Source organism: Hippoglossus hippoglossus, chromosome 10 (assembly GCF_009819705.1).
Source record: "Hippoglossus hippoglossus isolate fHipHip1 chromosome 10, fHipHip1.pri, whole genome shotgun sequence".
In the NCBI taxonomy this organism is placed as follows: Eukaryota; Metazoa; Chordata; class Actinopteri; order Pleuronectiformes; family Pleuronectidae; genus Hippoglossus; species Hippoglossus hippoglossus.
The window spans coordinates 217,877-240,776 of record NC_047160.1 but is presented as its reverse complement, the minus strand read 5'-3'; the positions used below and the strand labels follow the sequence as shown (position 1 = coordinate 240,776).

Sequence of the window (22,900 nt, the reverse complement as noted above, 5' to 3'; positions counted from 1 at the left end):
CAGGCGGCTGCGCACTTGAGAACGGCGCTGCGCTGCCTTGCAGCCTCGCTGCGTCCGGTGTAAACCCGGCGTAACGAGTGGGGGGGCTCTGTGTGTTTGTGCCAGTGTTACAGTAGTGCTGAACACTGCGGAAGTCTTCCACACTGCTGGCTGTGTGGCGTTGACACAAATTCCAGCTCAGCATGGGAGAGCGAGCGGTCGCTCCCGAGCAGCTGCTGCAGCCTCCCAGTCCCAACGATCCAGACAAATGCCACATGTGAGTGAATCGCGGGCTGACCAGCGCGGAGAAATGCGTGTCCCATGTGAACAGCCAGGTGGCTGCGCGCTTGGGAACGGCGCTGCGCTGCCTCGCAGCCTCGCTGCGTCCGGTGTAAACCCGGCGTAACGAGTGTGGGGGGGATGAGGTGGGGGGTGGGCCAAACCATGTAGGGAGACTTCCGGTGTATTGTTACGACACAATACACAGGAAGCTCATTCGAGTCACTCAAGCATGACGTTTCTGACTTAGAGGAACCATAACAAACGCAGCTGGAGTGTTTTTTTTCCAGAGTTTTTGGGTTGGTAGACATGCCAGATACCCACATTAACCTGTAGAAGCACTAACAAAGTGGAATTTGCATGCTATGTCCCCTTTAAAAGAAGAAAATAAAAACAACCCCCGATCTCTCTTCAGCACTGTAGCCAGGCTGAAAGAGTCACAGCTCAATCAAACCCAGTATTCCTCCATCCCTGAATAGCAATATCTTTATGACCTTCTTTAATGACACAATTTTAACTCTAAGAAATAAAATCCACCATCTCCTGCCCTCACTTGACACTAATACACCATCAAGCACAGAAATCTCAGAAACAGCTGAGAATCCTACCAACTATTTAGACAGCTTCTCTCTGATCACCCTTGATCAGCTGACCAAAATAATCTCATCTTCTAAACCACAACTTTTATTTAGATCCATTCCTACAATTGATAGTACATTACTGAATACAATCAATCTCTCATTATCATCAGATGTGTACCACAGTCCTTTAAAATAGCTGTAATCAAAACCCCTTCTTTAAAAATCCAACCTGGACCCGGAGGTTTTAGCCAACTACAGACCGATATCCAACCTCCCCTTCCTGTCTAAAGTCCTTGAGAAGGTTGTAGCCAATCAGCTGTGTGAGTTTCTCCAGGAAAGTAATGTATATGAAGACTTTCAGTCGGGGTTTAGAGCTAATCACAGCACGGAGGCAGCCTTGGCAAAAGTCACTAATGACCTTCTAATAGCTTCAGATCAGGGATTTGTGTCTGTCCTCGTACTGTTAGATCTTAGTGCAGCATTCGACACAATTGATTATCAAATTTTATAACAGAGACTAGAACAATTAATTGGCATTAAAGGAACCGCCCTAAACTGGTTTATATCCTATTTTTCAGATCGATTCCAATTTGTGCTAATTAATGATGAGTCATCTGTGCGCACCAAAGTTAACCACGGTTTTCCACAGGGTTCTGTGTCCAGGAAAAGAGACCACCTTTCTCCTGTATTAGCTTCACTGCACTGGCTTCCGGTTAAATCAAGAATAGAATTTAAAAGAGCACTGCGCTCCCAGAATTCAGGCTTACTCCTCGTCCCTAAAGTCTCTAAAAGTAGAGTAGGAGCCAGAGCTTTCAGCTATCAGGCTCCTCTCCTGTGGAATCATCTCCCACTTTCAGTTCAGGAGGCAGACACCATCTGTACGTTTAAGAGTAGGCTTAAAACCTTCCTTTACGATAAAGCTTATAGTTAGAGCTGGTCCAAGCTAGTCTTAGACCTGCTCAATACATGTTACTGACTTGATTTCTTCCCCAGATTCCCTATGCCTTATCGTCTGCCGATCCAGAGCGGCAACTGCGGCCACATCGTGGATTATGATGGTGGATCGCGAATCAGAGATCGAGATCGTGGCTGCTGATCGTGGACTATGATTACAAAAAGACTATGTCTCGCCAGATACTACCATTACTGGCAATAATTCATCAATTCATTTACCTTCCATTATGCTACAAACTGTTCTAATCAATGCTGTAAATACTCTTATTTTTCGGATGTTCTCCATAACATTTATTATTTGTTGCATTCTCAGACTGAATAGATGTGTTTGATTTGATGCAGCACTGACTTAACGTGATGCATGATAGTCCGAACACAATGCTTGCTGGTTAGAATTTTTGGCCGAGTTCTTCCAGCTCTGCAAAGCGTCACCAGGTCCTGTGCTCTCCTCCAGCTTTTTATTTTATTTGTTATTATTAACCTTGTTAATTATTCAGAAACATTCATATATAAACATATACACAAGTCCATACTTATGGAGTATTATTCTCTTTGAAACTAACATACCAAACATATGTGTCTGCTGTACAGTATGTGGCCAAACAGCAGCTAAACAGGGCAAACAGTGTGTCAGGTTCAATCTTTAAATCATAAATTTTAGAATACCATTTAAAAATATCGTGCCAGAAGATGACAATCTTAGGACAAAGCCAAAAGGTGTGGCCTAGAGTGCCTTTTGAAGATTTACAACTGTCACATATATCAGATACATTAGGATACCGTATATAATATTTTTCTTTGGAATAATGTAAGCTATGCATGACTTTAAATTGAATCAACTGCAACCTGGAATATATTGAGCCCAAATGGATCTTCTCCATCCCCTCCCTCCACATCTCATCGGTCAACTCCACACCAAGATCTGCCTCCCAGGCAGATTTTATATGTTCTGATGAAACAACAGACTTATTAGCAAATAGTAACACAAATTTTGAAAAAAGATGTTTAGAATTAGGATGTTCTTTCATTAAAACATAAAAAGGGTGTTCCTTTGGTGTGTTTTAAAAGTTTTATATATTATTTTTTGACAAAATGTCTAACTTGTACGTAACGGAAGAGTGAGCTTGAGGTAGGGTTTCTTTCAGCTCCATATAGGATGCAGAATTATTATTTATTTTATGTCTGCAATAGTAGTCATTCCTTTATCCTTCCACTAAATAAAGGCCTGATCAGATTGAGATGGAATAAAATTATGATTAAAACAAATAGGAGAATGTAACAAAGGTATAAAACCCCCAGTTCTTTTGGCTTTTGTAGGGGGGTCTTGGCAATACGATGTGTTTTATACCCCCAGACAAATGGCATTATTATTGAGTCAAGTTTTCTTTTAAATGATAACGGAAGGTTAATTGGAATATTTTATAACAAATACATAAACTTGGGGAGCAACACCATTTTAATCGTATTTACACACCCTATAAGAGATAGAGGCAAAGTCCTCCAAAAATCAATATCTTTCTTCAGCTTGGATTAGTTAAAGTTTCACCAGTGGAAGACTTGAGTTTAAGAATGGACCTACCTGCCTGTGCACCCTGCAACTGCCTGGCCAACAATTTACCTGGTTTATCATTCAATTCAGTTTATGTATTTGCTTATTAGCCTGATCACTCAAAATTATGTTATATTCACTCTTCAATTTTGTAATGTAATATAGATCTTTCATGGACTGAGAAGAATAGTATGCCTTCTCTGCTTCAGAGAGCTGCACCTCTATTTCTGCAAGGCGTTTACGCCTTTCCTTCTTCTTCCAAGCTTCATATGAGATAATTTTTCCTCTTACCACAGCCTTAAAAGATTCCCATAAAATAGAATTTGAGACGGCCCCATGATCATTGGTTAAGAAAAAATCACTCATGGCTGCCTTTATATAATCGTTAAAATAACTGTCTTGCATCAATAAATGATTAAATCGCCAAGAATACGAAGTTTTGGGTTAAGACCAATTAAAGGACATGGTAAGAGGACTGTGATTGGATATTAGGATTCCCTGATATTAGTTTGTAATACATTTGAGATCAGCTTAGAGTTGATAATAATGTTTTATGCACATGTGAGAAAAATGTATATTCTTTATCAGCTGGGTGCTGTATTCTCCATATATCTACTAAGTTAAAAAAAGATTTGTCAAAGTGCCCACTGAATTAATAGACGGCGGAGGGCGTGTAGAAAGGCGATCGATAGGGATCTAGGTAACAATTATAGTCACCGCCTATAATTAAGTTAGTAGAATTCAGATCAGGTAATAAATTGAAAACCTTCCGAAAAAAGCCAGGGTCATCAATATTAGGACTATAAATATTAAGACAAGTGATAGGAATATTATTGATGCTTCCTGAGAAGATCACATATCTACAATTAGGGTTGATATTTAAGAAAGAGATTTCTTAAACAAAATAGCGATCCCCCTAGACTTGGATAAAAATGTAAATTGATAAACCTTTGAAAACCAATTTGACCTGAGTTTCTTGTAAAAATATAATGTCAGCAGACAGAGATTTCAAGTGTGAAAACACCTTGACCCTCTTAACTTGACTTCCAAACCCTTTACATTCCAAGTAACAAATGTTATTGTCCCCGTTTCAGAAGTAGGCGTATTTCTAAGCCTTCCTGCCATAGTAAACATATAGGACAAATATAACACAAACAGTAGCCTTATCACATTTTAAACCTTCCCCAGTCTGGCACATATAACATACCCCATTCCCACCCTAACCCACCTTTAGGCTAAACAGTTTGGCCGTGCCCCCATCTTCTTAGGGAAACAACAAGGCAGCAATATGAATTCACCACGTCTTCACCCATGTTCAAAACCAATGTGGTAACCAATATTTAAGCTTTTTTTTGCTCAGCTTTAAAATAAAAGACTTGTTTTTAATCACCCTATCAAATGAAAATGAATAACAAACAAAAGAGTGTCTCAGACTATTACAGATACCAACCGATTAGTCCATCTTGCAGCTCACTTCTTTTAAATTTCCAAGCACATGAGTTTGTAGCATCAGCTGGAGGGTAAAGCATTTGCAAAACCCTCTGCATCCTCCAACGCACAGGTTGGCAGGGAAGTATTGCAAGCCAACCTAGACAAAAATCGAGTGACAAGTGACGAAGTTTTTCCAGGTTGGCTTGCCATACTCCCTGTCCTGGTCGCGGTGTATTTCCGCAATAATTGTCCGTGGTCGTTCTCCTTCTGACGTCGGTCGAGGTTTCAGAATACGGTGGGCTCTATCCACTTCTACCACCCTGGAGAACGCAGTCTGTTCGAAAGGTTTTATGATCAGTTCAGACACAAAAGCCATAGGATGTCCCTTCACCGCGCCTTCTGTGACTCCCACAAACTTCAGATTCAACCATCTGGAGCGGCCCTCCAAGTAGTTCAACTTCCAGCGGAGAACGCTGTTTGTACGTCAGTCACAAAGATACTATTGAACTCCAACCTTATGTCGATTATATATATATATATCAATTCATATTATTGTGAGCAGAGGCTGCCACACACGCAGTTACGCCATACATCACCGGAAGCTCTCCCGCATTTTTATTATTTTGTACTTCTACTGTGGTGATTCCTAAAGAAGAAAAATGTATCTGTGTTTAGTCATCTGATAATGAATTTCAGCTTCTTCTGACAGTTAGTGTCTGTATTTACACATGGCCACTATACGGTATAGTTTTATTTTTCAGCTGAAAGAAAGTTATCATTCAACTTCGCTGTTCATTGTTCTTTGTGTAAAACACGGGGATTTCCAAAGCACCGGTTACATCTGCAAAGAAAAAAGCTGATCACTGTTCTGTCTCACTGTCCCTATAAGAAGTAAAAAGTGTCCGACTTGACGTGTGCGTTTTTTACTCCACCCCTGCAGCCGCCGGCAGATCATGTCGGCGGATCAAGTCAGACACACTCAGACCAAGTCCATCAGGAATGCATCCTAATGTGACGTCCCATAAGCCTACAGGAAGTTTGCCTTTATTTTGAAATCTCTCTAAAACGCTCTTGAAACGTATTGCTTTGGAAAAAAAGGCGCAACGCGAAATGAGTGGGGGCTAGTTTGACCCGGTTTGACCGTGTGTTTCCGGTTGAAGGCTGGTTTGACCGTAGTCCATCCACAGTGTTTGCGGACATCCGACACACACAGTAAGCACAGCAAGAGGCCACACAATCATGTCCTCGGAACAGAAACTCACATGGTCTCTGCGCCTGATCCTGCCGCTGCTACTGCTGTGGGGAGAGGGGCATCGGTGTGCCGCAGTCCGTCCGTTGCTCGTGTTCCTTATCGATGGCTTCCGTTATGACTACATGGATGACTTGCAAAATCTGCCCGGATTTCGAGAGCTTGTGGGCAATGGGGTGAAGGTGGACTACATGACGCCGGACTTCCCCAGTTTATCATACCCCAATTACTATTCATTAATGACAGGTAATCATAATCTTTTAATATGTTTGCCAATAGCCGATAGCACCGACACTAACACTTAAAGTAACTGATGATACTTGTTGCACAGGAGCACAGGATTACTACTTTTCTCAGAGTAGATGTTCAGGTCAGTTTATGGTGATCAGCAGAACTATGACCTTGTTCTCTCAGTGTATCATCAAGAATACATAGACACAAATACATCATTTGAAAAACAGTTTCTTTTAATCAAAGTGTAATTATAATATTATACATCAATATCTACAGTGTAGATCACAATAGCCCTTCAATGAATTCAAATTGATACAAGTGCAAGAGGGTCTCATTACATTTGAGGTCTGTTGCAAAACCCTCTGACCTGACTCTGAGCTAGCACTAATAAGTTAAACCTTACTTATTAGTCATTGTCAAAACACAAATTATGAACAGTAATTGCAACTAGAAAACCCACAGTATTCTTATTACAAAGGGGATTATTATTATTATTATTACTTTAGAACTGTCTCAAACTAATGCTCAAAGGCAATAATATTCCCCTTTTAATCCCTGTCTACAGCATTATGCATGTGAGATGATTTACATACATTCATCTGACAACAGCTGTATTCTGCGATTATTGTGTCTTGCAGCAAAACGATTTAGAAAATCATGCAATTTCAGGAACTTGCTCGTCTAGACTCCACACTTAAAACACCCAGATTGCTCAGTCTATCATCATCCATGATAGATTGCGGGTATGTCTTAACCAGCTTGAGTGTGGAAACGCTGCGTTCACAGGAAGCAATATTCACAGGTATGTGATGGCAACTTTGCATAATCTGAAGAGTTTGTGAAATACCTCTTTAAAAGGTTAAATGATTTTAGTGAGTTCACTAAACTCAGTAAAATCTCCAGTGAGATGTTACTTTCCTCTCTAGGATTCTTTTCATTTGGTGTACCTCATGTTTGAGGTCTTCTATGTTGCAATCATAAATAGAAGCAAATGAAAAAAGAGCTTCCCCTTGGCAAAATGTAGCACTTGCTAGATTTAACGCTTGGATTCCCATCATTATTTCACTGTTTGGTTTAAGAATCACCTCTTTAGCTCACTGAGCATGTTATCAAGCACTGGGTAGAATTTGCTGGCACGAAAAGTGTCCCTGGTCTGCTCAGAACGCTCACCTACACACGGCATGACAGTATGTCCATCTAGCGTTTTGCTCTGTTTTGTCTTTCTTTTTGGAATAGGTTCCGTCTCCTCATTACATTTTTCAGCAGTTTTTACTTCTGAAAACTTCTGTCCAGATTCCTTCAAAGTAGGATTCATCCCTGTTATTTTGAAAATGCTGCACAAGGTTTTCAACTAGATCCACAGCTGAACATAAATCAAGAGAGGGACTGCAGAATATCAGAGAGACATCTTGCATCACCAAATTAAGGTCAATGAACTGCTGGTCAATTTGAGCGACAAGGCCCCGTGCATCAACACTTTTATCTTCGCTGTTTTCTGCAGCTACTTCCTCAAGGACACGGATAATAGAAGGTAGTCTATCAAGTATGGTATGGCAAGCTATATGCCGGCAAGCCCACCTTGTCTCACTCAATCATTGAAGCTCTCTGGGTGCTCCGTCATACATTTATTTCTGTGTGTTAGGCCACTTGGTGTGAAAATATCATTACATCATTTAGCTGACGCTTTTATCCAAAGCGACTGACAATAAGTGCATTCAACTATCAGAATCAGGTTTTATTGCCAAGCAGGTTAACACATACAAGTAATTTGCTGTGGTGTGTTTGTGCAATTAAAAATATAAAAATAGGAAACAAAAATTAGATAAATAAAAATAGTGAGATCTACTATAAGGATCCCAGGCCTTATTGATGATGCCAGCAGCAGTCAGGAAGAAATGGCCCGCAGCCTCATGCCAGAGGGAAATGGCTCTAAGAATCCATGTCCAGGGTGGGAGTTGTCAGCTACAATCTTACCTGCACGCCTCAGAGTCCTGGAGACGTACAGGTCCTGGAGAGAGGGCAGGTTGCAGCTGATCACCTTCTCGGGTGAACGAATGATGCGCTGCAGTCGGGGCCGGTCCTTGGTAGTGGCAGCAGCATACCATCTGGCAATAAAGGAGTTGAGGATTGACTCAATGATGGCAATGTAGAAGTTCACCATCATCGGCTTTGGCACATTGAACTTCTTCAGCTGACGCAGGACGTACATCATATGCTGGGCTTTTTTGGTGAGGGAGCCGATGTTCGGCTCCAACTTCAGGTCCTGGGTGATGAAGGTGCCCAGGAAGCGGAATGACTCCACGGTTTCCACTGGAGAGTCACACAGTGTGATGGGGGCAGGCAGGACTTGGCTCTTCCTGAAGTGTTGCACTCCAAGTTGTTGTCACTGCACCAGATGACCAGGTGGTCAATCTCCCACCTGTAAGCAGACTCCCATCAAAGATAAATCCGATGAGGGTGGTGTCATCAATGGACTTCAGTAGCTTGACACACTGGTAACTGGAGGTGCAGCTGGTGTACAAGGTGAAGAGCAGAGGAGAAAGAACACAGCCCCGGGGGGGATGCGGTGCTGATGGTCCGGGGGTCAGAGACATGTTTCCCCAGCTTCACAAGCTGCCTCCTATCAGAAAGGAAGTCTGTGATCCACCTGCAGATGGAGTCAAGCACAGTCAGCTGTGAGAGCTTGTCCTGGAGCAGAGTAGGGATTATGGTGTTGAATGCAGAGCTGAAGTCCACAAACAGGATCCTGGAGTAGGTTCCTGGGGAGTACAGGTGCTGGAGGATGAAGTGGAGAGCCATGTTTTTCGCATTGTCTACACCAGCCATTCCCAAACTTAAGAATGCCGCGGCCCAATTTGAAAACTGAAAAATTTGTGCGGCCCACCCACACCTTTAATCACAACTATATGATCTACACACAGGACTAGAATCAACTATTACCATACATATTGTTATTTTGCTATTTTATTTAGTGGCTTTATTATGGAAGGTTGGTGTGTAGTTCCTGCTATAAGCAGGGTGTTGGTTGGGACTCTTGTTTTGAAGGGGTTCTAACAGAAGTGGGTTCTGTCGGGGAGAGACGTTTTGGAAGAGTGAAGGAAAATAAACGGGTGTGTTGTCCCGATTCAATAACCATCTTTCGTGTCCTTTTTCGGCTGATGCCTGACAGTATAAGAGAACAAAACGCTCGGCTACAATATTATTCATTTTATAGCAAAAAGAATTGTTTATGAACGTAGGCATATGCAGTGCAAATCCAATAACATCCACATTTAAGCGTAACAATTTGCAAAGCAACAAATGTAAAAAATACATGAAGTGCAAATAGTGGATTGTTAAACATATATTCTTGCTCTTTGTATAACAGAGCACAACAAGAATATCAGGGAGAAGAAAAACACATTTGAGGCGTAACCAAATATACTTGAAGCGTTTAAGCCCCCCCCCCATCACATGTCCATAAACATTAATACTGGATTTCCTCAAGCCTGAGACCTCCGGCAGTTTTCTCGATATACTTGATATTGTATCACATATCGCGTAAAGTGACATTGTGTCACTTGTAACTCACCCGATGAGAGGGGTGATGTTGCCGCGTAGCTGGCTCCGATACTCTCTCAGCGTGTTTTAAAAAGATTCTAGAAGCTTGGATAAATATTGTCCGTTTAGTTTCTAAATGGCGGCGCACACTACATGGTCCCAGGGTCTCGTTAGCTAGCATCGCAGCGCAAGGCGCACACACAGGCTTGGGGGTTGTCCTCTGGGCCAGCGACAGCTACTCACTTAAGTCCTTTCTGCGAGTCATCTTTTTAGTTTTGAATGATTCAGTTAGATTTTCTGATTCCCCTTCGTCATTAGCAGCTTTCCTCTGCTCCACTTTGCTCGACCCAGCTCACAACAAAGTTCTCCCTCACCTATGATTCCCCCGCTAATGATGCGCTCAAGTGTTAACGACACCTGCTATATAGGTCAGATAAAATAAGAACAACGTGGAATTTAAATCTCATGTCTTTGTTTCATTACCTGTGATGATTACTTTTTTTTAAATCAATCATAAATGTTTTGTGGTAATCAACGCTTACTTACAAATCTGAAACTTTTTAATTTATTTATTTTCTGATGACCTCTCACGGCCCACCTGCAGTGGCTTCACGGCCCACCAGGGGGCCGCGGCCCACACTTTGGGAATGACTGGTCTACACATCTGTTGGCTCTGTAGGCGAACTGTAGAGGGTCTAGCAGCATCTACACATCTTTAGTCTGCGGCAAAAGATGTGTAGACTTTCTGCTGTCCTGAAGTCATTGGGGAGCTCATTCCACCATTTAGGACACTGCACAAAAAGCAGAAATTTCGCCCCTGCAAACGCCTGTAAACACCCCTAATTCCTGGCAGTTAGTGTCTTTTCACAGCCTGTGAAGTCCGCGTTCACCTGTGGGGGGGCTCGAGAGGGGGGAGTGCCGCGGAGCAAAGGTGTGATCTAATTAGCTTATAAATCGCAGTGAAACCACTCGTGAGAACTTATCTCACTTCACCATTGGATGAAACCACAGACCTTTGAAACAAAAAGTCACTTGTGATTGGCTGGTAGATCTGTTGCTATTGGTCACCCTGGGTCATTATAATATACACTTGAGTTAACCCCTCCCACACAATAATAATAATAATAATAATTAATACAGTTATTATTACTAATAATTTATTTATAATATTAACTATTAGTAAGCCTATACCAAAAGCACTGCAGTTACTGAAGACTATACATATATTCATGTGATGCTTGATGTTATATGTTGTACATATTGTAGAGGCAACAAAAAATTACAAGGTACATGTTGAGTAAAAGCTTTATTTACATACAGCACAAATATTGTAAAAACACAACTGGCCTAGCCAGTGAAAAACTAATCAGGTGATGCTTGAAATGTCTCTTTGCCGCCTCAGGGTCATAAGTTCTTGGTGGCACTCTGTCTGAATCTGCTCCAGTGTGTAGACGTCTAAACATGGACAATATTTATCCAAGCCTCGAGCATCTTTTAAAAATACGCTGAGAGAGCCTTAAGTATATTTGGTTATGCCTCAAATGTGTTTTTCTTCTCCCTGATATTCTTGTTGTGCTCTGTTATACAAACAGTAAGAATATATTTTTAACAATACACTATTTGCACTTCATGTTTTTTTACATTGGTTGCTTTGCAAATTGTTACGCTTAAATGTGGATGTTATTGGATTTGCACTGCATATGCCTGCGTTCATATACAATTATTTTTGCTATAAAATTAATAATATGTATGATTCTAGTCCTGTGTGTGGATCATATAGTTGTGATTAAAGGTGTGGGTGGGCCGCACACATTTTTCAGTTTTCAAATTGGGCCGCGGCATTCTTACGTTTGAGAATGGCTGATCTAATGAATCTAATCTTACACTCTTCCTTCTCTGTCGACTCCTTAACTTTTCAATGCTGCTGCAAGAGCTGCAAGGTCCGGTTGGATGTACCGGAAGTTCCTTTATACTGGCTCTTAGTACGACATAGTACAGGCAGCTGGAAAACAACATGAGTATATTATAAATAAACGGAAATAGCCTCGCTAATTCACCGTTTGAAGATCCACAGTAAAAAACACAATTACCACACAGTTACTTCCATACAATGGCGTCATTTTCCACACTGAAAATCCAGACTTGCAGCCAGAGCTTCGGCCGAATGTGTAGTGACTGCCTCGTTGTGGGGGGATCTCAGGCTGTGCAAACACAATGATGACATGGATCAGATAAAGTGAACCTAGAGAATGTATTTTATACAGCACAGCGCCTCTCTTCTTTAATCTTACCCTTGCTCGGCTTCGTGGGGCTGGCCATTTGCCTCAGAGGTGTGAAGATGACGGACAGTTTCCTATAAAATACAACAGGACAAAAAGTCACGTTTCTGAAAAAACTTAACGAGAACAAACTCTTAAGTTTACGCAGTTCGTACATATTTAAACATACACTAGTTCTGCTCAAGCACTCGATGCCCCCGCTTCATTCGTGAGGCTGTGATTGGACGAGCCCTCTAACTTGATGACGTTGACGACTGACGTGGCATCTTCGGGAATGGACGTATTCACGTGCTGAGTGTGATGTTTTCAGAGTAAAACTAAGCAGCAGTTATAACAGTTGTGTCAGGGTTTAATATTTTCCTGTACTTAGGTTCCACCATTTCCAAGGTGTTTTCAGTTATTTAGTATCTCCTCCTGTTTCATGTTTTCACACTCCGTGTTCTGTTTCGTGTTTTATTTTGTAGTCTCTGTTGCTTGTGTGTTCTTTCTTCACTTCCTGTCTGTGATTGTCTGCACCAGTCCTCATGTGTTACACCTGTGTCAAATTGCCCCTGCCTTTCCTGTGTGTCTGTATTTAAGCCTCGGTTCTTCCCTTTGTCCTTGTCGGATCGTCGTCGTATGTCTCTTGTCGTATGTGTTCTCGTGTCTACCCGTATACCCGTCCTAATCTCCTGTCCTGTCCTCCTGTCCGGATCTCCTGCCCTGCTATCCTTGTACTTCTGTATCCCGTGTCTCCTGAGCCTCTGCACCTCTGCACCCCCCATGTAAGCTTCCTGTATTTTCTCCCTTTGTGCTCCCAGTGTTGTTTGTTAAAGACTCGTTTCCCTTGTATTAAAATTACACTTTAAGTTTAAACTCTGCGTCTGGGTCCAACTGCCCCCCACACCGTGACAAGTTGTTATATTGTACTTTACATTTATATAGAATGAGTATGAGGCTGAGGACCAGTTTATTCTTTCTGGTGTTAAGTTAATGTACTTACTGATTCTTGAATGCACTTATTGTAAGTCGCTTTGGATAAAAGTGTTGAGTGTTTTAATGGAATACTGGGAAAGTTTAATAACAACAATAGGACAATTGAAGTCCAAATTACGAGGCAATTTCAGCGGAGTCAACAGCTTAGAATGCTTAGGTGCTGAGTTTTTCCCAGTAGTTTGTGAGGACAAATGTTTGGGATTTCGTCACGCGATGACACAGCTGATATGCTTTATGTGAAGCACAGTGTTTTGTTGTCAGCAGAAAGACTTATCTTAGAAAACTGTACAGTGGTACATGTTGTACCACTGTACACCTGGTACCCTGAAAATTGTATCACTGATTACACTCATTATAGCATACTTACTTATATAAGGCAAATCTATTCAAGCTACAATTTATGATTCTATAATTATACTAAGCCTGAATGTATTTATAGGAGAGATTTTCTTAAAAGGGAGTTAGTACCTTTTAGTAAAAGATGTAACCTCTGCACCACTGAGTGAAACTATCCTGATTTGCATTTGTTAAGATCACAGTTTTGTCATTTATCCTACCGATTATTTAGACAGCTTCTCTCTGATCACCCTTGATCAGCTGACCAAATTAATCTCATGTTCTAAACCAACAACTTGTATCTTAGATCCCATTCCTACAAAATTACTTAAAGAAATTCTGCCCCTAATTGATAGTTCATTACTGAACACAATAAATCTGTCATTATCATCAGGATATGTACCACAGTCTTTTAAAATAGGTGTAATCAAACCCCTTCTCAAAAAACCCACCCTAGATCCAGAGGTTTTAGCCAATTACAGACCAATATCTAACCTCCCCTTCCTGTCTAAAATCCTAGAAAAAGTTGTAGCCAATCAGCTGTGTGAGTTTCTCCAGGAAAATAATATATATGAAGACTTTCAGTCTGGGTTTAGAGCTAATCACAGCACGGAGGCAGCCTTGGCAAAAGTCACTAATGACCTTCTAATAGCTTCAGATCAGGGATTTGTGTCTGTCCTCGTTCTGTTAGATCTTAGTGCAGCATTCAACACAATTGACCATAACATTTTATTACAGAGACTAGAACTAGTTAATTAGCATAAAGGAATCTTTTCTGATCGCTCCCAATTCGTGCAAATTAATGATGAGTCATCTGTGCGCACCAAAGTTAACCATGGTGTTCCACAGGGCTCTGTGCTCGGCCCAATTTTATTCTCATTATATATGCTTCCACTCGGAAACATTATCAGGACACACTCGGTAAATTTCCACTGCTATGCGGATAACACCCAGTTATACTTGTCAATAAAACCTGAACAAAGTAATCAAATAACTAAACTCCAAGCATGTCTCAAGGACATAAAAACCTGGATGACCCGCAATTTTCTCTTATTAAACTCAGATAAAACAGAGGTTCTAATACTTGGCCCTAAACACCTTAGAGATACATTATCTAATGATATAGCTGCGCTAGACGACATTGCCCTTGCTTCCACTGAAACAGTCAGGAACTTGGGAGTGATCTTCGATCCTGATTTATCCTTTAATTCACACTTAAAACAAATTTCTAGGACCGCCTTCTTCCACTTGCGTAATATCTCCAAAATCAGACATGTCCTTTCTCAAAAAGATGCAGAAAAACTAGTCCACGCCTTTGTTACATCCAGACTTGATTATTGTAATTCCTTATTATCAGGCTCCAGCAGTAAGTCGTTAAAGACTCTGCAGCTTGTCCAAAATGCTGCAGCACGTGTTCCTGACAAGAACCAAGAAAAGAGACCACATTTCTCCTGTATTAGCTTCACTACACTGGCTTCCGGTTAAATCTAGAATAGAATTTAAAATTCTCCTCCTCACCTACAAGGCCTTAATAATATGGCACCATTATACCTTAAGGAGCTGTTAGTACCTTATCAACCCACTAGAGCACTGCGCTCCCAGAATTCAGGCTTACTTGTCGTCCCTAAAGGTCTCTAAAAGTAGAGTAGGAGCCAGAGCTTTCAGCTATCAAGCACCTCTCCCTGTGGAATTATCTCCCACTTTCAATTCGGGAGGCAGACACCATCTGTACGTTTAAGAGTAGGCTTAAAACCTTCCTTTTTGATAAAGCTTATAGTTAGAGCTGGTCCAGGCTTGTCTTGGACCTGCTCTTAGTTATGCTGCTATAGGTCTAGAATGTCGGTGGACACATGACACATGGAGCTTCTCTTTCCAGCTTCTCCTTCCTCTTCTCAATCGTTATCACATCAAAGTAATTCATATCCCATCAATACATGTTACTGACTTGACTTCTTCCCCGGAGTCCCTTTGCCTTATCGGTCGCAGATCCAGGGCCGCAGCTGTGGCCACATCATGGATTAGGATCTGTGGATCACGTATCAGAGGTCGTAATGGTGGATCCAGTATGGCGGATTCTGCATCGTGCTGGCTGATCATGATAATAAAGGCGGATCCTTTATCGTGTTGGAATCAGATAATGGTGGTGGACCACGACCGAGGTGGCAGCTGATGATGGATCCTAATGGCGGCAGAGGACAATGACTGTGGACTATAGTGGCATCCGATCTTGATGGTGGATCATGATCTTGCTGGCTGCTGACTATAGACTATGATTGCAGCAGGACTGCTCGATACATAGTATTTCTCCTCAGATACCAATTCACTGACCTTCAGTTATGCTTCAAAATGTTTACCCTTATCAATGCTGCTAAAACCTTTATCTTGATGATGTTCTCCTTTACACTTGACATCTATTGCACTTCTGTCCGTCCTGGGAGAGGGATCCCTCACATGTGGCTCTCTCGGAGGTTTCTACCTTCTTTTTACCCTGTTAAAAGGTTTTTTTTGTAGTTTTTCCTTACTCTTGTTGAGGGTTAAGGGCAGAGGATGTCACACCTTGTTAAGCCCTATGAGACTTATTGTGATTTGTGAATGTGGGCTATACAAATAAAATTTGATTGATTGATTGATTGATTGATTGAAGCCTCCCCTAGACCTAGGAGCAGGGGGGTCAACTGCCAAGCTTCTCAGGCTTGTAAAACTGCTCAAAACTGGAACCCAAAGTCAATTCCCGGCATTTCCTGGCAGTTTTCTGTGCTGCCTTCAGATTCCAGTGAACAGTCGTTAACCTGAACTCCACAGAAATTTACAGGGGCATTAACTGACAAAAATTCTTCTTTTCATGTGGTGGGAGCCAGGACAGCAAAGAGTTGTTTCTTTTGAGTGGTTAGCTTGCAGTGATGGAGCAGTAGGCCGATTGGCAGATGCAGAGCGGAGTGGATGGGCTGGGGTGTAAGGTTGGACCATGTCCTGGATATAGGCTGGGCCCGATTCGTTACCAGCACGGAAACGCAAGTACTAGTGTTTGAAACGGATGCGGGCAGCCACTGGTAACCAGTGAAGGGAGCGGAGGAGCTGAGTAGTGTGGAGTGATTTAGGTAGGTTAAAGACCAGTCGAGCTGCTGCATTCTGGATGAGCTGCAGAGGTCGGATGGCACTAACAGGTAGACCTGCCAGGAGGGAGTTGCAATTGTCTAGGCGTGAGATGACCAGAGCCTGGACCACAACCTGCGCCGCCTTCTGAGTGAGAAGGGGACGTATTCTCCTGATGTTGTGCAGCATGTATCTACAGGAATGGGTTGTTGCAGTAATGTTGGCAATCAATCAATCAATACAATTTTATTTGTATAGCCCATATTCACAAATCACAATTTGTCTCATAGGGCTTTAACAGGGTGTGACATCCTCTGCCCTTAACCCTCAACAAGAGTAAGGAAAAACTACAAAAAAAAAACTTTTAACAGGATAAAAAGAAGGTAGAAACCTCAGAGAGAGCCACATGTGAGGGATCCCTCTCCCAGGACAGACAGAAGTGCAATAGATGTCAGGTGTAAAGGAAAACATCAGCAAGATAAGGGTATTTGCAGCATTGATTAGAATAAACACTTTGTAGCATAATGGAAGGTCAATGAATTGATGGATTATTGTCAGTAATGGTCGAGTATCTGAGGAGAAATATTTATATATCAAGATTGTTGTAATCATAGTCCATGGTCAGCAGCCACCTCAAGCGTGGTCCACCACCATTATCAGATGCCAACACGATACAGGATCCACCAGTACGATCACGATCTCTGATACGCGATCCAAAGATCATAATCCACGATGTGGCCGCAGCCACGGCCCTGGATGTGTCCCCCGACATTCTAGACCTATAGCAGCATAACTAAGAGCAGGTCTAAGACAAGCCTGGACCGGCTCTAACTATAAGCTTTATCGTAAAGGAAGGTTTTAAGCCTACTCTTAAACGTACAGATGGTGTCTGCCTCCCGAACTGAAACTGGGAGATTATTCCACAGGAGAGGAGCTTGATAGCTGAAAGCTCTGGCTCCTACTCTACTTTTAGAGACTTTAGGGACGACAAGTAAGCCTGAATTCGGGGAGCGCAGTGCTCTAGTGCTTCAACGTTTTTCAGGCCAAGGACCCCCAAACTGATGGGGAGATGGAGCAGGGACCCCCTACTATATATATTGTATAAAATAGTGTTTTATATTAAACTGGGCCTAGTGCCATGTATAAACATAGCTACCCTGTTATTGTGCATTCAATACTAAGCTATTCAAATAATACACAGGTTCATATATTCATGTTTTTATTATTGTTTGTCGCTGAATGTGTGCATTGCTGACTGAAAGATAACGTCTTCTGCCTCCATTTATCCGTTCCCTACAATATGTTGGATTCATGTTAATGTGTATTTAAAGACATTTAAATTTGTGGAAAAAAAATTGTCTAATCAACCAAAAATTTCCCGACCCCCCTGCAGTACCTCCGCGGACCCCCTAGGGGTCGCAGACCCCCTGTTGAAGACCTCTGCTCTAGTGGGTTGATAAGGTACTATCAGCTCTTTGAGGTATAATGGTGCCATATTATTAAGGGCCTTGAAGGTGAGGAGGAGAATTTAAATTCTATTCTAGATTTAACCAGAAGCCAGTGTAGTGAAGCTAACACAGGAGAAATGTGGTCTCTTTTCTTGGTTCTTGTCAGGACACGTGCTGCGGCGTTTTGGACAAACTGCAGAGTCCTTAACGACTTACTGCTGGAGCCTGATAATAAGGAATTACAATAATCAAGTCTGGATGTAAACAAGACGTGGACTAGTTTTTCTGCATCTTTTTGAGAAAGGACATGTCTGATTTTTGAGATATTACTCAAGTGGAAGAAGGCGGTCCTAGAACTTTGTTTTAAGTGAAAATTAAAGGACAAATCGGGATCGAAGATCACTCCCAAGTTCCTGACTGTTTCATTGGAAGCAAGGTCAATGTCTAGCGTAGCTATATCATTAGATAATGTATATCTAAGGTGTTCAGGGCCAAGTATTAGAACCTCTGTTTTATCTGAGTTTAATAAGAGAAAACTGCGGGTCATCCAGGTTTTTATGTCCTTGAGACATGCTTGGAGTTTATTTAATTGATTACATTGTTCAGGTTTTACTGACAAGTATAACTTGGTGTCATCCGCATAGCAGTGGAAATTTACCGAGTGTGTCCTGATAATGTTTCCTAGTGGAAGCATATATAATGAGAATAAAATTGGGCCGAGCACAGAGCCCTGTGGAACACCGTGGTTAACTTTGGTCCCCACAGATGACTCATCATTAATTTGCACCGACTTTAACTCTTCTGCGTATTTCACCAGTGGCAAGACGTAAGGACACAATGTGATTTAGGAATGCATACTTTAGGCCTAACTATCCAATAGGATGCGAACACGTACACGTAACAGAGAGTGACAGCAATTCTAGCCATTCATTGATGTGCTGTTAGACTGGGTGACGCAAGTAGAGGAAGCTATATGGGGATGCTTAGGAAGACATCTTCAGACTTGGGGTTGACAATTGTTCATGTTACTCTGTTAGCGTTTGTATATTGTTTCACATTCTGGTCTCCTTGATGCATCAAGTCTACATTAAAACCTTCTGCATAAGACATCAGCTGCTGCCTGAGTTTTCCTTTCACCAGCTTCCAGAAAACTTCCATAACAGCTCGCTCGAGAGCTTTGGAAAGAAAGGGAATAAGAGAGACAGGCCTGTAGTTGTTTACTTCAGATGGGTTGAGGATGGTTTTCTTCAGGTGAGGGTTTACTCTAGCCTCCTTCGGGGGGTTAGGGAAACAGCCAGTTGACAGGGAAGTGTTGATAAGATGGGTGGGAAAATAGACTGGAGAATGGGAGATGGGATGGGGTCAAGGGGGCAGGTGGTTGAGTGGGTGGAGGTTACCAAGGTAAGAACTTGATTGGGAGACGGGGATGAAAGAGGAAAGCGAAGGGGATGAAAATTACGTTGATGGAAATGTAATTACAAAAGGTGGATTTGAAAATGAGGAGCGTATGTCATCTATCTTTTTGTAGTAGTTGACAAAGTGGCTTGGTAGAAGGGTGGAAGGAGGAGGGAGACTGGGGGGGGGGTCAAGGAGGTTGGAACAGTTTTATGGGGTTCGAAAATAAGGGTTGAATTTTTGTTTGTTAAAAAGAGCTTTTAGCTGCAGGGAGAAGAGATTGATAAGTGAGCAGGTCATCAGGGTGTTTAGATTTATGCCCTTTTCTTTTCTGATGCTCGCATGGTGGCTCTGTCGGCATGCACCGAGTCAGACAACCAACGAGCTGGGGAGGACTTGCGCACCTGTTGTGAAGTAAGAGGACAGTGAGAATCAAGAGAGGAGGACAGAGTAGAAAGGAGAATGTCTGTGGCAGAGTTAGGATGCATGAGTGAGAAAGAGTCATATGAAGGGAGGGCTGCTAAAACAGAGGAGGTCAGAGAGGAGGGAGAGAGAATGTTGCGACGGACAGGTACAGAGTTGATGTGGTAGGGTTGTCAGATTGTGAGAGTGGGAGAGAGTAGAAGTGGAGATAAAGAAGTGGTCAGAGACATGAAGTGGGGTCACAGTGAGGTTAGATGTAGAGCAGTTTGTGGTGAAAATATAGTCAAGGTGGTTACCAGCTTTGTGAGTAGGAGGGGAAGGACTGAGTGAGAGAGCAAAAGAAGTGGAGGGCCATTTTCTGGGATGTTCGATAGGAGGAAGTCTAATTCTTCCAAGAAATCTCCCAAAGGACCTGGTGGACAGTAGAGAACAACAATTATGAGTAACTGTCACAGCATGAAATTCAAAAGACAGTTGGGTAAAATGTGGCAGCGGGTAGAGAGAAAAACTCCATTTGGGGGTGATGAGTAAACCTGTACCACCACCGCTACCAGTGGGTGTGGGTAAAAGAGAAGGCAGAGGATAAAGCAACAGGGGGATAGATAAGAGACGAAAGGTTACGGTAAAGTTGTAAACGAGGGCGAGGCCGATAGTATCTACGAGTAGATATGCGAACAGGGACGGAAAGAGAGGATCACAGGAAGGCTAGTCTATAAAAGTGTGTTTTAAGAAGAGTCAAACAAGGTAATACATTTCGACCATCCTGATCTCCTCAGGCAGGTTGTTCCAAAGTCTAGGGGCATGAATCGCAAATGCTCTGTCACCTTTATGTATAAGCCTGGACTTTGAAACAACCAGGAGGGCAGCATTTGAGTATCTCAGGGCTTGTGATGGTATATATGTTGTTAAAAGGTCAGTTATGTAGCCTGGAGACAGACCATTCAGGGCTTTAAAAGTACAATTTTAAAATCCACTCTAAATCTCATGCGGAGCCAGTGCAAAGATGCAAGAATTGGTGTGATATGTTCACGTTTTAGGGTATCAGTTAAAGTACTGGCGGCTGCATTTTGGATGAGCTAAGGTGAGGGGATAGATTTTGTGCTGCAGACGGAGAAAAGGGAGTTGCAATAATCTCAACGTGTTGATATAAATGCATGAGTGACTGTTTCTAGGTTTTTGGCAGAGAGAAAGGGCTTAATTTTAGAAATCTTCCGGAGTTGAAAGAAGCATGACTGTGATAGATTTGATGTGGCTGCTCAAAGTGAGGTTGTTGTCAAATATAACACCAAGGTTTCTACACTAAGGAGTAATGAGATGTGAGTAAGGGCCTAGCATGTTTGTGAGTTCGGTGTGTGAGGAGTTGGTAGCGATCAGAAGTATTTCTGTCTTTTTTCGGTTCAGCTGAAGCAAATTATGTGCCATCCAGTTTTTAATATCTGTGAAACATTTTAGAAGTGAAAAGATTACATTTAGGTTATTGGGGTTACATCTGAAGTACAATTGAGTGTCATCTGCATAATAATGAAAACTGATGTTGTGGGATCTTATGAGGTGACTAAGTGGTAACATGTAGATCAGGGGTATTCAACTAAAATTTAAAGAGGTCCAGTTAGAGAAAATTTCTTGAAGCAAAGGTCCGGAAGATCATAATGTCTAACTATTTAGTGTGATATATATTTAAGTAGCCTAGTAGTTGTATCAACATCTGCATGTACTAAATACCTGACTGTCAAATCAAATGAATTCAGTACGATTCAAAAACTTTTTGACAATATTTATTGTCACGTAACATAGAACTGAACATATATGTATGATTGCAGATATGTATATTGTTCTCTCATTAACTAAATAAAAGTAGGGCTGCATTTCAAAATAAGAGAAAATAAATAAAATGTGAAAATTGTGCATGTTCAAATAAAGGGCTTAACTTCAGAAAAATAAAATAAAGGGAGCAAAAGCTTGAATTTCCCTTTTTCTGTTTCACATCTTGACTCAAAAGTCTCAACCAATTTTACAGATAATAAATCTCAACACATCTTAACAATTGAACAGTTTTAGAATCACTTTCTTCCCCTCTTATATCCCACTCACCCACTTTGTTCGTCTGTTTCTCTCCCTTTCTCCGTCTCACTCCTGTTTCTCTCCCTTTCTCCGGCTCACTCCTGTTTCTCAACTTTCTCCGTCTCACTCCTCTGTATCTCAACTTTCTCCGGCTCAGTCGTCTGTATCTCTCCCTTTGTTTTCTCTACCTGTATCTCTATCTTTCTTTTTCTTTCTACCGTCTTTTCGTGTGTAACTTGCCTCTAGCTCTCTCATCTGTCCGCACTGTAGAGTCGCAACGCCTGGAATGCACAGACTTGATTGGCTGAGTAGTATCTCGTGGGATGGCTTAACTCGCATGCAATTGGTCTGTGCACTTCCTCATCCGCTAAACCACTACCCTAAAGACTACAAAAGTTGCGCTGGTTACAAATAGAAGCGCCCCGTCAGGTTTTAAATCATAACCTTCTGTTTTGGCTGTAGGTCTGGGTCCGTACGGGACGGCTTCTGGGTCCGGACTCGGACCGCGGTCCGCCTGTTAGTGACCTCTGATGTAGATAATGAACAGAATTGCGGTTGCGGTTCGATGTAAAGGCTTCAGTGTCACGACATGGCGTCATCAGCATCTCAAGGTTTCCCTGACCAATTGTGAGGTGGATCAAATGAAAAATGTAGGCGTAACATGACAAAGTATAAAACATGGTACTTCCTGTCACAGCTAGGGTCGCTGTGACTATCATAATATTTTGGCATATTGAACTCTTCAGGGCGGGTTCCTTATCACAAAAATAAAATTTGACAGTGATTGGAGTGAAAACATGGAAGTTAAAGATTCGCGCCATGCCAAGGACACGCCCCCTGAGGAAAACTCACATGTTTGATTCTATGGCATCACCAACCCCTTTAGGCTATCCTGACCAAGTTTCACATAAATCAGGTGAACAGGCTAGCTGCAGGAAACCAACATGTAAAACATGAAATTTCCTGTTACAGGTAGGGGGCGCTATGACTATTATCAAATATTATCATATGGAGCTGATCGTGGGGCGTTTGTTGAATATATGTGGTTTGAGGCAGATTGGACAATATACATGGACCTCATAAGGACTTCTTAA

General features: G+C 41.9%; 1 protein-coding gene across 2 annotated transcripts in view; it reads left to right on the top strand.

Annotated features, from left to right (window-relative positions):
- The first annotated feature begins 5,902 nt into the window (after positions 1–5,902).
- enpp6 (ectonucleotide pyrophosphatase/phosphodiesterase 6) overlaps positions 5,903–22,900 on the top strand; it is a 63,101-nt gene continuing 46,103 nt past the window's right edge. For both annotated transcript variants that reach the window (XM_034599060.1, XM_034599059.1), the window contains exon 1: positions 5,903–6,268. In XM_034599060.1, the coding sequence (XP_034454951.1) occupies positions 6,013–6,268 (256 nt within the window). In that variant the 5' untranslated portion in view covers positions 5,903–6,012. The remainder of the gene's footprint in view (positions 6,269–22,900) is intronic.